The sequence below is a fragment of the Triturus cristatus genome, chromosome 10, assembly GCF_964204655.1.
Source record: "Triturus cristatus chromosome 10, aTriCri1.1, whole genome shotgun sequence".
NCBI classification, from domain to species: Eukaryota; Metazoa; Chordata; class Amphibia; order Caudata; family Salamandridae; genus Triturus; species Triturus cristatus.
In genome coordinates, this window is record NC_140593.1 from 1,134,494,520 (window position 1) to 1,134,508,257 (window position 13,738).

A 13,738-nucleotide genomic window follows, 5' to 3' on the forward strand; every position below is an offset into this window, starting at 1 on the left:
AGCATGAATGTTTTTTTGATGAGATAGTTTCCAGTTAATGTTTTGGAACATAAAGTATCAGGTACTATCTCTTAAGCAGGGTAGCTCCAACTAATGTAAAACTTGGTAACTGAAGAACTGGATAACGTTTGTCGTTCTTCTTGTAGGAAGTGACCAGAAGAATGCATAGGGACAAAAATAAAGGATGATTTCCTCGCGTGAAAAAGAGGAACAGGAAGGGACCTCACTGCATTGTATACATGGACCTGTACTATGATTGGAGGACTGTTACTATGGTTATGGGCTCCCAGAGGTTGCTGGGATGTGTAGGTTCATGTTTTCTTTCACTGAAATTCATGATGTTCTTTTAAATGACTGCTGTTCAATAAGGTGGAGAAAGGAACACACAATTCTCACCTCCGTAACCTTAATAGAATTGAAACTTTCCTTCTCAATAGTTAGGACATGGACATTTTTTATATTCCTCTACCATGTTTGATTCCATTAACCAAAAGTGGGGAATCTGGATGGGACCGTTGGAGGAGGCTGACTTGTGAGATGCATGGACGGCGCCCGGTACCCTCACCTCATACGTATTTCCTCAACACCTTCACATAACCTATTGCACGCCCCTGAGGCACTGGAAAGCGGGAACGTGAGACACACCAAACTGTTCCAGCTGTTCCTTTTCTGTGGAATACTTTTATCACAGGTATTGTGAAGCCCAGTGATAGTGACATACTGGAAAGCTGTAGAGGCAATACTCACCGAAGTCATGGAGAGACGGGTGCAGCTCTCCCCTAGGATCACACTATTGGGGATCTTGGAAGACTTGAGAGGTCACAGGGGTGCTCGCGAGTTGGTGAGCATGGCCACACTCTTGCCCAAAAGGGACATAGCACACCATTCGATGTCCAAACCAGATACCAATATCTCTTCATGGACGGCAGCTATGGAGTGGTGTACCAAACTGGAAGAACCATATATTTAAGATCAAGGGATGCCCCGGGAAGCACAAACAAATATGGGAACAACGGTGGAACTATTCTGGGTTAATCAATGAAGGGGATAAGAGATAGGGGAGGGCTTGATTGGGAAGACCTGAGGAAAACATATTGATGGCATAAAGCATGTATTCGACAGCTGTGGTATTATGATGTGTTACCAACATTAACAAAATTTGATAATCAAAAAGAAGTATTTCCCATTTTCCAGCCATGCCTACCTGTCCTCCCCCATTTACTACTAACACGTATATTTACGTGTTCAACGACTCCACAGTCTGAGCAAAGATCTCCACAAAGAGACAGACAGGTGAGTCAGAACCTCTGGACATAGGTTTGTGCATAGCATTCTGTGGAACATTAGTAGTACCACTAAACCTACTACAAAATGCAGTTTGAGAATAGAGCTCGATATATTATAATACCAGTAACTTGTTTTCGGACACTATTGTTTCTTTTAGCAAGAGCCCCTGCTTTTGTTGTCAATGTGACCACATTACTGATCTCAAGAATAAAGCAGGAGGTTTAAAGACATTGTAATGTTTTTCTGCCTTGATGTTGCCACTGTATAGAACCTGCTTTTTGAATACGGCCAATACTTTTGCGATTGTGCATAAATAGCAGCAGAACACCAGCTCATAATCAACTTAATCGGTCCACCCAATAGTGACATTTCCAGCAGGCATAGCTGGATTCCTAACTTTAAACGACCTAACTCTTGTGATGGAGCCATCGCCTGAAAACCATGACAACCACTAAGAAGGCAACAGTTAGTTGAAGGTTTCTCGAAGTAGAATGGTAAAATACGGCTGTGGGTCCTCCATGTATATCTCCTTACGGATCTCACTCTGACCAATACAGGTGAAAGTTGTGACAACTCATCAATGAAGAGCCAATAAGATGCCATCATTCAGAGAAGTAAAAAAAATTAACAGACTGTCTACTCTCTCAAATACTCCACCTCCGCACCGGAGATGTGAAACCTCTATCTCGAAGTTCTGACAAGATTTGAAAACCCATCTGAGCAACAGAAGGGAACCCTCTCTTGCCCACAGTGATATATCATAGAGAGATTGTCCTTCAGCTAACTTTCCGGTTCATGGGCTCTTGAACGTTTGAAAGTTGGCTGAGTCTGAAAGTTGGCTGAGAGTTGTAAATTGACACATAACACTGAAAAACATAAGCCATATCCATTTAAAAAAAAAAATCAAACAATTTATTAAATTGCAGAAAAGAACTGAGCAGTTAAAAAAAAATGCAAGCTATTTCAGTGAACTCCCTGAGATTTTGCAGTTGATCTCCCCTGATATGGGTTTGTTTGCCTTCAGTGGCCTCCTCTGAACTGCTTCAAGGGCCTCGTAGTCTGTTTTTGCTGTATGTTGGAGGCCTTTTCAGTTCAGGGTAGACCAACAACTACTCATCTGTTGTACATTGTACGCCAGCTAAATTGTGTGCTCACCCTACTATCAAGAGAAGCAGGGATTGGACCTTCTAGGATCAGATTAGTTCAGTATGGTAAACAGGGGACAATAGCCATTTTCCACCACAACTCGAGGCCAACTGCCACTGAATAAAATGTGCCTGGTGTCCAAAACTAGAACCAGAGGAGCAAATATTAACACCAGAAACAAGCACTAGGGCATGGTAAATCAGTAAGTAGGGATTCCACCTCTTCTTCAAAGCTCATGGGGCTTTAGGACTGCCAGAGCTTCTATATATGGCCAAGGGTTCAAGAATTCTATCTCGTCAACCACCCAACTACACTAACTGCTTGTTCCATTCAACATCAGATAGAAACCTAGAAAGCGACAACAATCTAACCATGCAACCAGATGTACAGCAAATGAACATAGTTCCCTGCTGGGTGGAATATTTGTTTAGATAGGTTCTCACAGAGAGGTCAAGAATTGGGACAAGAAATAACAAGGAACCCTGACAATTTCTTGATAGCTCATCTGGCAAATGTGTACCAAATAAGCTCACATTCACATCAGAGAGACTTGACTGCTGTGCAAATTACTGCCACAAAAATGTTACTCGCGCAAAGTGATACAACTAAACTCAGCGCTCAAAGGGCCTCGGTTTTGAGAACACCAACATTACTCTCCAGCATGATATCATACAATGGTTTCATTTGGGTAGAACCATGGGTGATATGCAATTAGCAAACATATCTGGTATCGCTAAGCTGCACCTCCCTCTAAGATTCTTTGCAGTTCACCCATTCTGCAACCTATGCAATCACATCCTTGAAAATTGAAAGAGAGTGAGGTAGACTTATTGGCCCCTAATGCATTCTGCTAAAATAGTCGTATAAAAGCGAACTCGTATTTCATCGGGAATTTCGAAGCAGAGAAAGCTTCAATACCCAAATCTGAACTCCTGTTCCAAAAGAAAACCCGAAAGCTCCTAAATCACCAAGTCTGGTGGTGGGTGACCACATAGAATTAAACCCATCCAACCAAGGACACAAACATGTAATTGTGGTTAAAGTCTTGTTCACAGACACGTTTTTTCTCGGGCTCCATTGCAGGGTTTCATCGTGTTTTGCTTGGCTACCGCCTCTTCAGAATGGCCTTTGGCTGCGCATTGAGTTTGTGAATTTCATGGTAATCTTTAACAAACTCACGCAGAGGGTCCATATGCGGATTTACATACTCCTCCATCCACTCCTCCACTGTGTCAGGGAAAAAGACCTCCTCCAGGTGACCACGTAGCTGCTGAATCACAGCCTCCAACTCCTCATGACTTCTGTTGGCAAGACACAAACAAAACAAATTAAAATGTATGTGAATGGGGAGGTGAACTGCTGAGTGTTCGAGACAGAGACTGAATTGGTGGAGAAGTTTGTGGAGTGCTGATCTCAAATTATAAAATAGCTGTAGCGGTTTAGCATGGAGGTATTTAATAAGCAGATACATGAAGACAGAATGAATTACTGGTAAAGCAAAAAGCCAACAGAGTGAATAGGTGGGGATGAATAACTGACGGATGAACTCCGGGTCTGAATAGCTATGTGAATCAATGGAGTTGTGAATAGCACAAGGTGTGACTAGCTAGGTTTGATAAATGGAGGTGTTTAATAGTTATAAGTGTGAAGAAGAATGAACAAATGGATGATGTATAAGCCAGAAGGTTGACTAGGTGAGCATTAACAACCAAAGTGTCCAAAAGAGGCGACTGAATAGCAATAGCCATAGGCAAATAGCTAGAGTTGCTGAATAGCTGTGGATAAAAGCTCATTAGGTAAAGTTCTGTAGGGCTAAAAGGCTAGAGAGCTGAATAGCTGGGTATGTTTAATAGAAGGTGATTTGCACCACTGTCCAAAGAACACACAGATCTTAAATCCTTCAGCTGGTCACATAACTACCGATCATAACAATCTCTGAGGAGATGATCTTCACTGAAGTGCAAAAACTAACTGATGGTCATCATTTTCTCCATGCAAGTCAATAAGGCAAAGATTCAGCACCAAGACTTCAGGCATAGGACAAAGCCATAAAGGCACTTGATGGCAGCTCCTGCTTATTGGTACTTCTTGATCTCTCAGCTCCATTAGTAAGGCTCAGCTATGAAAACCCCCTGACAATTATGTGCACAGTTTATCCAAGGGGGTAGCCCAAATCACCCTCCAGAGTTTTTGAGCTGTTGCAAACAAAAACAAAACAAGCGTAACTCTAGCTGGAAAAATGTACAAATATTAATCTATAATAATACCTGAATTATTATTGGAAACATATCATAATTTATCATCACATGTATCAAACTCATTAATCCATCCAAACACTTCCTTGAATGTTGTTATACATCAATATTTTATTTGTGAATGCTTGTATTGAATCAAATATACAACCTTAAATCAAAGACACACTGTCCTCATATAAGTAACAATAAGTAGATGGCCAAACCATCATTCCTAGGTTGGGTCTGTCACGAGGTAGTCCACTTTCTGTACTTTGCACGAGTTGCCTAATTTCCATATACTGAACATCTAATGCGATTAGGCTGGTAATCCTTGCCTCAATCTTCCTCTTCTATCCTTGATGAGGACTCCTCGAATAATAGTTGACGCATTTGGCCAATCAATTTCCGGCCTCTTCAGGACAGTACGAGGGAGTGTAGCCCGCTTATTTAAAAGAATAATAAAATAAATAAGCCCACATCAGCATGGATCATTATCATAAGCATCTTACAAAAATATTTACATATAAACAAACTTCTACTAGCATAGAAGATTAAAGTGGTGCATGGTGTTTCATGTCTCTGTTAAACAGTAGACACCAAACATACAAGCCGTGCCTGTCAATTAAATACACAGCGCAGACGTAGCAGCCAGATATCATGTACAAAGGTGTGTCACACAGTGAATAAACAAAAGGTTAAACAAGAGATGCCGTTGGAAACCATATAAGTATAAAGGCCTCTCTCCCCATATTCTCACTTATTCCTTCTTCTGTCATAAATATAGTGCTCCCGTAAGAATGAGAGGAACCAACAAATGAAAGTTGCACCAGGGGGTAAAGGAGGAAAACTTGCCTACTCCACTAAAACTAACACCAACAAGGTGGCAGTTCATGTGGGCATGTACCCCATCTCCATTATTCACAGGTAATGCAAGAGAATACGCATACCTACAACCGTAACGTACTAACCTGTGTGTTCTCTTTCTGTAGGTAGTTCTAGTACTACCAGATATCTGACTAGTGATTCGTATGGTTGTTGTGAGTGTGCAGCCACACACCATTAGATTTTTTAGTTGTAGATAGTTTAAAACCGCTTTTTGGTCCTGACGAATCGCCCGCACATTAATCATATGGCGAGAAACATGTTGAGCTTTCACCTATAAGAGCGCCATAACTAGAGACAATCCTCAGCTGAGCGCCTTATATCACTTCTTTTACTTAGGGTAGGAGGCCTCTTGATTTAAGTTACCGTCGCTGGTACTCCCAACCCTATTTTAGATTCACTACAAACACCCATTCATCTACACACAATAGATCCCTCACCCCCACATCACCTTACGGCTGTTGGTAAAAGATCTCTGTTAAAGTGCCTCTACTATAGGGAGCCCGTAAGGGTATTGCACTGCCGACCCAACGAGGAGCAGCCCGATGATGAAGCATGACACCCTACCAGGTGTGTGAGGGCATTATAATCCAACAAAATGGATTCCCAACTTTGAACCATTCTGGTCAGGTTGGTTTATATTCCCTTTTATCTGACTCTCTCTTCAAAGGAACAGCATTAATCTTTTTCCTAGATCCCTGATGGCTGCCAATAGCTCGTCAAATCTGCTCATGGCGGTTGCTCCAGCGGGCATCTCCTGGGAGTCTTTGTCACTCAAGGGTCCTACATTCTGCAAAGGCATCATTATCCCCCCACTCTGTTTGAAGCCCCACTTAGGGCTTTGCTGTTTGACCATTTTCACCTCAGCTTGGTCAGGGGGTTCCCCTCTGGCGCACCCTTAGCGGTTGAGTGCTGGGATGTGGGTATGTACACAGCCTGCACGAATGGCCTCTCAGCTACACACAGTTGAGTCCCGCCAAGAGGAAAGGACCCTATTCAGGCAGCAGCAGAGTGGGGAGGAATGATTTGCCAGGAGTGCGACCCAACACCAAGGACTTACCAAGAGAACAAAGGCAGGGCATCAGCCTAGCCCCAGTGCCTCACAGGGCACATGTCAAATGCGCTCCTTGGTCAACGCATCCTCAGGGACCACAATCAGTTAGAGGGCAGTCCCGTCTCACCTCCACATCACCACCTGCTGCACCAGGTGAATACTACAAGTGTGTCCCCAACAACAACTGAGCCAGGATCCCGGGTCCTTACAGTTCGGCGCTGGTGTGTGTTACTACCCGGTACGAGCAGCACCCAGGGGCACACGGATAGTCTCAGCAGCGGGGAAGCCAGGCAGTGTCCTTGGGTCTCGACCCCAACCCGCATGAATCATTTGATATGCAGAGGGCAGAACTACCTTTAATAAAGCCCTCTGCTCCATGAGTGCGAGGCCCCTGTTGTCACCTGGTGTATGAACGCTCCTACCAGGAGGATATGTGAGCCTGTTCCTGTAGGGCCACTGTTACTGCAGTGTCCGGAGTGCTGAGGAGAGGGGGAGGAGAGAAGGGAGGGGAGGCCTTGCGATGAATGAGCCCCCTCAGTAGGGCCACTGCTTAGGCGCAGCTCGCCTTACTGCACCGATGCGGCTGCCGATTGACCTAAAGGAGAGGGAGCTAGGGGAGATCAGCGCAGTGTTCAAAGGGGCTGGCAGGCCCTGCCACTACTCCCACCAGTGTTCGCAGTGATCGCCTCAGCAGGCCCTCTGCGACTCTGTTGCTGGCACGAAGTGGATTAAGTTATGATCAGGGGGCCCCCAGCACGGATCCTCAAGAGGGGTTGAAGGGGAGAGAACCCCCTCCCTAGACGTCCTCACCTCTGGTCCAGAGTCCCCGTCCAGCCATTACTCTCCATGAAGCCTCTGAACTCATCAATCGTTCCTTAGCAATGGTGTGTGGTAGGCCCGCACAGCATAGGCCCTCTCATGGCGCCCGCCTCCTCAATTGAGGGGGCTCCAGGAGCTATCCCCCACGCTGCAACTCCCTGTTAGCGACAAACAAATCCGATGATAAGAGCTAGTGCGGGGCCCCAAGCAATGTCGTGCGTGCTCGTGTCAGAGGACATGCCCAGGTCTCAGCTCCCCAAGTGGCTGCTCCTCTCTACTCAGCACGTGTCTCGCCACGTAGGAGCACTCGGGCATGATAGTGGGGGCAGAGAGGCAACAGGAGCCTCTCCTGAACAGTAAGCCAAGGGACTGTGCACGATGGTACAGGATGACTTTAAAGGGAGAGGAGCTCAGTTAACACACATCCATCTCGTCAGACATCTTGGCCATGCACCCTTGACATTTAACATTTGTTTTATGTATTGATTTCTATGTATATTTAAACATATTCTTTATATCTTTTGTTAAACAATAACTTTTTTTGATATGTTTTAATAACTTTTTTTGATATAAACTTTGGTTCGACATGCTGTGAGTATAGATATGTACTTTTTGACAAGGTTCCTAATATAGACCACGCGACCAGATACAATGAAAGATTTGGATGGATTTCCACACAAGAGATGCAGCTGAAAACTTGACCCTTGTTCACTGCAGACTAGCCCACATTGTAGACTTCAGCCATATTTACATATGAATATGTTCCCATTACCTTTTTGGGACCATCGGGATCAGCCCTTTTGGTATGAATACCGAATAACGCTATTTGTGGGCACCCGCACAGACTTTGGCATTGTTCTGTTGTCCATGGACCATGCTGTAGTGCGCCAATGGCGACATACCTCTCCCATTACATAGGTTTTGAGATATGGATCATATGTACACAGAAGAAAGGGACCTATCTAAGATGGCCACTAGACCGTCCCCACGGGACATTATTCCAACTTGGCAGCGACATTGCCGCGCTTGGCGGGAAACAGGAAGTCATTTCTTTACTTCCGGAGTCACCTGCACGTGGATTCATGGAGACGAGGTGGTGTTGGTAGCTCGGACAGATGCTAATGATAAAGAGCGTACAGCATCACAACGCTGATACGGATTGATCGCAAGTTAGAATCTAGTTTCCCGGAGGTGCACTGGCACTGTTGACCCCGTGGAGATTTTGTCTTAGAACCGGGCACTTTGGGCTCCTTATAATAAGAGTTTAGTGGTACTTCCCGTACAACAGAGCCGCAAGCTTTGCTTAATAGTATCCCGTCCATGAGGACATTCGATTTAGAAAGCAGATTATATAGACGTGTAAGAGAGGTCTGACTATAAGCAATTTGGAGACAAATGTAGGTAATTACTTTATGGCTTTCACTTCACTAGCTGGTGATTAGAACCTTAAATTGAGAACTGACACCTTGTTGGGGTTCGTTTTAGTGAAGTAGGCACGTTTTCCTCCTTCACACCCTGTTGCAACTTTTGTTTGTTGGTTGCTCTCCTTCCTACGGGGCACTATATTTATGACAGAAGAAGAAATATGTGAGGTCATGGGGAGAAAGGTCTTTATACATATATATTTTCCAACAGCATCTTGTCTAACCTTTTGTTTTTTGACGCTATGCACCGCTTTAATCCTTTATGTTAGTAGAAGTTTGTTTATATGCAAATGTATTTGTAAAATATTTATTATAATGATTCATACCGATGTGGGCTTATTTATTTTATTATTCTCCCTCGTACAGCCCTGAATAGGCCAGAAATTGATTGGCTAAAAAGGGTCGACTATTACTCAAGAGGGCTCTACATCAGGGATAGTAAAGGAAGATTGATGCAAGGATTACCAGCCTAATCGCATTAGACGTTCAGTATATAAATATTAGGCAACAGGTTCAAAGTACAGAAAGTAGACTACCTCATGACAGATCCAACTAGGAATGATGGTTTGGCCCGTCTACTTATTGTTATTTAAATGAGAACAGTATGTCTTTGATTTAAGGTTATGTAATTTGATTTAATACAAGCTTTCACAAATAAAATATTGATGTATAGCAACATTCAAGGAAGTGATTGGATGGATTAATAAGTTTGGAACATGTGGTGATAAACTATATGATTTCAATAATAATCCAAGTATTATTGTGAAGTAATATACCTACATCTTTCCCGCTAGAGTTACACTCTTTGTGATTATATGCGCTGTGGCAGGCTTTGAGAGAAAGCCCAGGGCTGGGCTCCTTCATTTCCATCAAGAAGATCACATTTTATCAATATTGAGTCCGCCATATCTCCTTTCCTTTCCTACATGGAACAGCCGGGCAGCGTCAAAGCTGCACTAGAAGTCACGGCTTATTAGTGTCACCGCAATTTATTCAATATTCTCTTTCAGGAAATCAATATTGGACCTTGTCAGCCTTTCTAACGATAAACCCACAAAAAAGAGAATTTCTCTTCTTGCATTCTAGAGAATTTACAGTAAATGTTCAGACATAGTTTTTTCAATCTACCACTAGACCTCCCCGAGCACCCCTCTCCCCCACCCCCACCCAAAACACTGGGCTTCACACTAAACTCTGACATCTTGAAGAAGCAACTTGGATAAACCTAAATGCCTCCTCCTCCGGCAAGTCTTCCGATCTTCTTCTGAGGTACGGGTACTATCCCATTTGAATAAATAAAAAGCTTCCTACAAGTCATAAAAATGTGTACCCGGTGTGCTTTAAGAATGTTTATTTATACGCTATAGAAACACAGCACAAATGTCAAAGAAGGTGCCCCTCCAATGTTTGTACAAGGTCTGAGCAAACACTGTAGAAAATGACTAGCTCAGAAGAACACATGCACCCCAGCAGTCAAGGGGTTAAGAAAAAGTTCAGTAGTTGTTTATTCCACACAATGGTGGCTTCTCTCCAAGTATTACCTTCTGGCTGAAATCCCACAGCACCAATAAAGAATGTCATTAGACAAACCTGGCTATTCCTACTCCTGAACTATTGTGGAAGACCAACCTATAAGCATATTTACAGCAAATAAGAGATCATCATTATCATCCAGCTGAGGATTCCATTTAAAAAACGTTCAACTATTCAGTCTAGATGTGCTCAAATCCCATGATCCAGCACAAATATTAATAAACAAATCATCGGACCTTTTGAAAGGGAAGACACGACTTGAAGTCCATTGATGGCAGAAAGTGATTTATTTTTACAGTTCTATATCTGATGATGTATTTTCCAGTGAATTTCTAATCTATCAAAACATGACTACTGTAACCAGGCTAAGAAATGGTGTGAAGTCGTTCCAGCCCACACAGTTAATCTAACATGTAGAGAGCTCTCTAATCTGCTATCCCTATCTCAGAGTGCATAGCCGCCTGCTGCATAATCACCCCAAACTGATCTCTCAGTGTGGCTGTGATATACCACCCTCTGGGATCAAACTCATTCCTGGACCCATCCCTAGAATTCACCCCTTATCTACAAACATATGGTCATGGCACTTACTACAGACTGCTCTGAGAACATGCAAAAGTTGTACTTCAATCAAGGTACTAGGCCCTATGCACTGGAGGCTTAGTTCATAAAATATAGACTGCTCCCACCTGTACTGCAATCACAGTCCTTGCAAACCACACTCTCATCTCCCTCCACGACTCTAATCTAGTTCTTCAGCCTTTGCCTAATAAGCATCACTCACCAAATTACCTGACCATTAAACGTAAGTCACCTCAAGGCACTTTTGCAGGACAATAGAAAATTTTGAGTGTTGAGGAGCTTGAAGCAACTAACAGCACAATTTGTGCAATCTCCCTGAATTCCCCGCATCCCAAAGTCTCACTGGAAGACCTCTATGGTAAGATTGCAAGTCCACATGACTAACGTACCTAACTTACAGCAATACAATCAAACACAGACCTCAAATCCAGCAGTAGTAAGTACAATGGACAGCAGGCAGGACCGAGACAAACTGGCCAAGATCCTTTGTAAAAGACAAGGGAGACTGTGTACAGGAGTCTATTTCCCAACCTCACTGGCACAGCAAGTGCACCCCATGGTGAAATGGGGGTCGCCTCAGCATGTCTTTATGTTCTGATGAGCACCCTTATCTATTGTTTAAAATCTATTTCATGCTAGAGGTTGCTTGTCCCGATGAAGGTTTTGTACCAAGCACTAAAAACCTGGGTTGACACTTCGCAGACACTGTTTGCTTGCTTACCTTCCCTGCTCCCTTTATGTTCTTTCTGGAATATAAAGGATGAGACTAAAGCAAAAAAATCCACTGGAATGTGGAGAATGCAACAAATAGCTCAAGAAATTTTCTTCATTTTTCTACTGATTCATTATGACCAATAGATTGTGTTCTTACTTCAATACTGTGCTGCCGAACAGCTCCATCCTGTACGGGTTCGCGAAGTGATGTTTGCGGTGGTAGCGCGAAAACCAACCAGGTATGTCGTGCCTGTAGAGGGACAAGAGAGAGAGAACAGTGGGAGGGAGAAATAGAACCAAACAAGAGGGAACGTGTGGGGGGGGGGGGAAGAGAAGAGAGAGTAAGAGAGAGAGAATGAGAGAGAGAGAAAGACAAGAAAAGTGAGTTACAGAAGAATGTAGCAAAAGAAGAAAAGAGCGGAGGGAACATAAGAGGGACACCATACAAAGAGAGGGCAATAAACAATATAAATAAATAAATATATACACACACACGTGTGTGCGTGTGTGTATATATATATATATATAAAATACACACATTTTATACACATACATATATATTAAACACACACATATACATACAAGCAGAGGGAGAGAAGGTAGAGGATGAGAAGAGAGAGGGGGAGAGGGAGAGGTGGTGGGTGAGAGAATTGGGAAACATGGTTTCGTTAGTCACAAGCTACAGACTGAAAAGGCAATGAATGTGTTTCTGGGATGTTTTTGATTATTCAATTACAAGTTTTAAAAAGTGATAAGATAGCACCAAGGATGCTACAGGGCACCCTACAAAGCCAAGATGAAAATGAAAAGAGAGAAAGTACCTAAATAACAAATCAATGAAACCTAAATACATTAAAATCTTAATGCAGAACAGCAATAATGCTTAAATAAAATTGAATGAAACTCAAACAGTGTCAGACAGACCAGCACAGGACTGTCAGGTCGAGGCCATGTGCTGGTCTGCCTGAGATAGTTCTAGCTGAGGCCCAACACTCGCCGAATGTGGGTTACAGCTACGGTGAATACAGCCACACATATTGTGGAACACTGGTTGTACCCATTTTTGAAAATTGTTTTTACATATAGATTATTCATCTACTTCTTTCTTCATTTAATGGCAGAGTGACTCCGCACAAAGGTCCTGAAAAACATCTCTTACTTCTTGTAGGGGTCCTTTAAATTTGCAGAAACAAGTTTACCTCTTTAGCATAATTGGGTTGAACTTCCACTACTCTCTTACTTATATTCTATCCCTTGGTGGACACAAAATAAAGCATCGAGTTAGTCCCCCACAAGAAGTAGTTTTATGTCACACACCTGCTCCAATGCATCTGCATTACTCAACCACACCTACAGTTCACAATGAGTTTTCACTCCAAAAACAACATGCTAAGTGGTCCTGCCACGCACAGGGGAGTTGTAGCCCACACAAACCTCGGTGAGTGGTGTGAGAAGGAACCCTATGATAAAGCATGCCACCTAAGGGTGGGTAAGGGTTCTCATCCTTAACAAACGAGTGTGTTGCAACAAAAGAGACAGCAACATTAAGACCTATCCAATTTCAGTGGGATTTCAGACAATGTGTAGTCTTGTATTCTCAATACTTCTCTGTGACAAACAAGATTTTTTTGCCCGAAATACAATCAATAAAGATTCCCAGTGAGCAATAGTTCTTTTGGACCAAAAACCACACAGCTACTGAGAGTGAGACCCAAGCATAATATAGACAACGAGGGGCAATACATCGCTGTGACTCACACCAAGATTTACCCAGACCTAAAAACAATATACATCATAAAGGAAAAAGGGTTCTATCTGATTAAACGAAGATTTTTCTAAACCAAAAAACTGTACAGATTACAATGGGGTAATAATTCTCTGTGGTCCAAACCAAGATTTAATCAATCCCAATAACAACACAGATCTCAATAGGATGTGGTTTTCTGTGACACAAACAATGAGGCATTCTGACCTGAACAGACACAGATACCTATATGGCTGATGTTCTCTGTGACCCAAACACCTTGTGAGTGGGGTTATTCTTCTGAACTGAAGAGCTCAAC

The 13,738-nt window shown here is 43.0% G+C and overlaps 1 protein-coding gene across 2 annotated transcripts in view; it reads right to left on the bottom strand.

Annotated features, from left to right (window-relative positions):
* Window positions 1-2,176: 2,176 nt before the first annotated feature.
* The window catches only part of LOC146796740 (hexosaminidase D-like), a 326,342-nt gene continuing 314,780 nt past the window's right edge, over window positions 2,177-13,738 (bottom strand). For both annotated transcript variants that reach the window (XM_085629431.1, XM_085629430.1), the window contains exons 13-14: window positions 11,833-11,925; window positions 2,177-3,734 (exon numbers count right to left, since the gene is read on the bottom strand). In XM_085629431.1, coding sequence (XP_085485557.1) covers window positions 3,539-3,734; window positions 11,833-11,925 — 289 coding nt within the window. In that variant the 3' untranslated portion in view covers window positions 2,177-3,538. The remainder of the gene's footprint in view (window positions 3,735-11,832; window positions 11,926-13,738) is intronic.